At 45.0% G+C, this 2722-nt stretch overlaps 1 protein-coding gene across 1 annotated transcript; it reads left to right on the top strand.

Moving 5' to 3' along the window:
• Positions 1 to 315: 315 nt before the first annotated feature.
• On the top strand, positions 316 to 1301 carry LOC119282358 (probable glutathione S-transferase). Its single transcript, XM_037562611.1, has 2 exons — positions 316 to 691; positions 809 to 1301. Exons 1-2 carry the CDS (start codon positions 374 to 376, stop codon positions 1178 to 1180), a joined length of 690 nt encoding a protein of 229 aa, XP_037418508.1. The 5' UTR covers positions 316 to 373; the 3' UTR covers positions 1181 to 1301.
• Positions 1302 to 2722: the final 1421 nt, after the last annotated feature.

Here is a 2722-nt window from a genome sequence, read left to right as displayed (position 1 = left end):
AAAACGTAACTAAATACATCCGTATTTAGACAAATCTAAGACAAGAATTTTGGGATCGGAGGGAGTACTTACCTTCCTACGATTTGGGATGGAAACAAATAGGCCTGGCCCAGAACATTATTTTATCGACCACTCTGTCCGGAGCGAAGCAACATGGAAGCTTCTCGCAAAGACAGCATCATTTGACTTGTGCTCCGGAAACAAAAACAATCTGTTCTTCCCGAAGAAGTTTCAGTACCAAATCGATTAAAATAGCCTCGACATTAAGCCAGTCCAATATCCAAGCGCTGTAAAATACCACAAAGTCACCGGCCATTACGCAGAGACCTCACAACAATCTACATTTGACTTCCAGCAGAGGAAGCGAGCCAAGATGAGCACACCGGCGGCCGTCAGGGTGATCGGCGCCTTCGACAGCCCGTTTAGCCACCGCGCCGAGGTCGCCCTGCGCCTCAAGGGCGTTCCCTACGAGCTCATCCTGGAGGAGCTCCACAACAAGAGCGAGCTGCTGCTTACAAGCAACCCCGTCCACAAGAAGGTGCCCGTGCTCCTCCACGGCGACCGCACCATCTGCGAGTCGCTCATCATCGTCGAGTACGTTGACGAGACCTTCGACGGGCCGGCGCTTCTCCCAACGGACCCCTACGACCGTGCCACTGCCCGCTTGTGGTCCCGCTTCATCGATGACAAGGTACATGACCTGATCTCTCGTCTCATTCTGCTCAAACTTTCTCTAGTAGTTAGCGATCTTGTTTCCGTGTAAACTCCTGGCTACGTACCAGTAATGATTTTGGCTGAGAGTGCGCAGTGCTCGAAGCCGTTCTGGCTGGCGATGTGGACTGATGGGGAAGCGCAGAAGGGGTTCACGAAGGAGATCAAGGAGAACTTCGCGCTCCTGGAGGCGCAGCTCGAGGGTAAGAGGTTCTTCGGCGGCGGCACCATTGGCCTCGTCGACATAGCCGCCTGCGGGTTCGCGCACTGGCTCACCGTCTGCGAGGAGGTTTCTGGCGTGACACTGGTCACGGCCGAGGAGTTCCCTCGCCTGTGCCGCTGGGCCAAAGAGTATGCCTCCGACGAGAAGGTCAGAGCGTGCCTGCCGGACAGGGCGCAGATGCTCGCCCATTTCACGGCCAACAAGGAGATGTTCATGGCCATGGCAAAGTCAATGCTGCCAAAATAATGTGATGTATGTTGATGTGGAAGTGGATGCGTGCATGAAAGATATCGTAGCCCAGAGCCCATGGTCGTCATGTGATGGAATAAAGAAAAAGCATTTACTAGTATTAATCAGTCATCTGATTTATTTATTATTTCTCAAAAAATATCTGATTCATCTATATTGATGCAAATCAATCATATGAATTTATCAACTTTGCAATAGCAAATTACCGTTTGAGCCACCGCCTCATTGTTCATCTATCGCAACACTTGTCACCGCTAGAGCTTAGTTGTAGCACTCCTACGTTTTTTTGTAGGAGCATACAGGTCGAAAATCCAATTTTGTGCCCAGGCTTATCTGCACCTGATCAGGAAAAAAAAAGCAAAAAATTCAAAAAATCCAAAAAAATTTGTGTGATAGCAAATTGTATGCGTGAGGTTCGCTCCAAATTTCAACTTATTTGGACATCTCAGAAGCTCTCAGCAAAAACAACAAATCGGATCAGAACAGTGTGTGAACAGTAAACTTTTTTATAGACCCTGAATTTGTCTTTATTGCTGAGAACTGCTCAGATGTTCAAATAAGTTGAAATTTGAAGCGCACCTCACGCATAAACTTATCTTACAAGGCCTAATAAGAGAATGGCCGAGGCCGAGGGTCGCCGTAGTTGCCATGCAGACTATTTTTTTTTCCATAAGAACAGCAAGGCCATGCATACTGGGGAAGTGATGAGCATCATCTAGGACAAACATCATAAAACATTGATTGGCCTTTAACAGTGCTCAATAGGCAATGGAAATGTACTATGAATATTTACTTTCGTGTATGAACAATTTACTTACACGATGAAACATATGTGAGAAAACCTTTTACATGTGCATCATTTTTTCTATACACAAATTTTTTATAAGTTGTTTTGACATTTTTATTTTTCATGCATATATATTTAGTTTTGCAAGCATGAACACTTTTGTACACACCAGAATATCTGCAAAAAAATACATTATATTTCTCAATTTTGGTATAAATTTCCTTTTGCAAATGGTTCATTTCTATACTCGAGAATTATTTTTTTTTTGAATGGGCCTCACCAGTATCCGAAGCATGGAGTGTTGGCTTCTCTCCCGATTAAGTGCGAGGCAAAGCTCCCCTGAGCCCACTAATTGCCATGAGCACTGTTTGTGTACATGGGATTGGAGGGCGGAAATGTTAATCATGGGCATGACAGCTCTATTTTAAGTAGCTCAAACGTGCCCAACATGATAGTTTTGGTAGCACATCATGTATATCCATTGGTGGCAATGTTGTCGATCACTTGTCTTATGGGTAGGAGGAATTGTCTCCCAGCTAACAACGTGATCTAGGAGGCCTATAGAAATTACCACATCAGATTTGTGCTGAGTTCAGTGAGAGACGAAAGACGATAGAAGATAAGTGGTATAAGATCTATAGCCAGATGCAACACATGATCCAGCAAGCTTGGTAAGATAAGAGGAGCAAGTCGCGCTATGTATTAATGTTCAATACAAGGTCGTTTTTATCCATGATGGATTTGTTATGAAG

Source organism: Triticum dicoccoides, chromosome 3B (genome assembly GCF_002162155.2).
Source record: "Triticum dicoccoides isolate Atlit2015 ecotype Zavitan chromosome 3B, WEW_v2.0, whole genome shotgun sequence".
NCBI classification, from domain to species: Eukaryota; Viridiplantae; Streptophyta; class Magnoliopsida; order Poales; family Poaceae; genus Triticum; species Triticum dicoccoides.
This window is presented reverse-complemented; position numbering and strand designations above follow the sequence as displayed.

Coding starts and splice junctions, on each gene's coding strand:
- LOC119282358 (XM_037562611.1), top strand. CDS start 374: ATGAGCACACCGGCGGCCGTCAGGGTGATCGGCGCCTTCGACAGCCCG. Junction 692..808: donor CCCGCTTCATCGATGACAAG/GTACATGACCTG, acceptor GAGAGTGCGCAG/TGCTCGAAGCCGTTCTGGCT.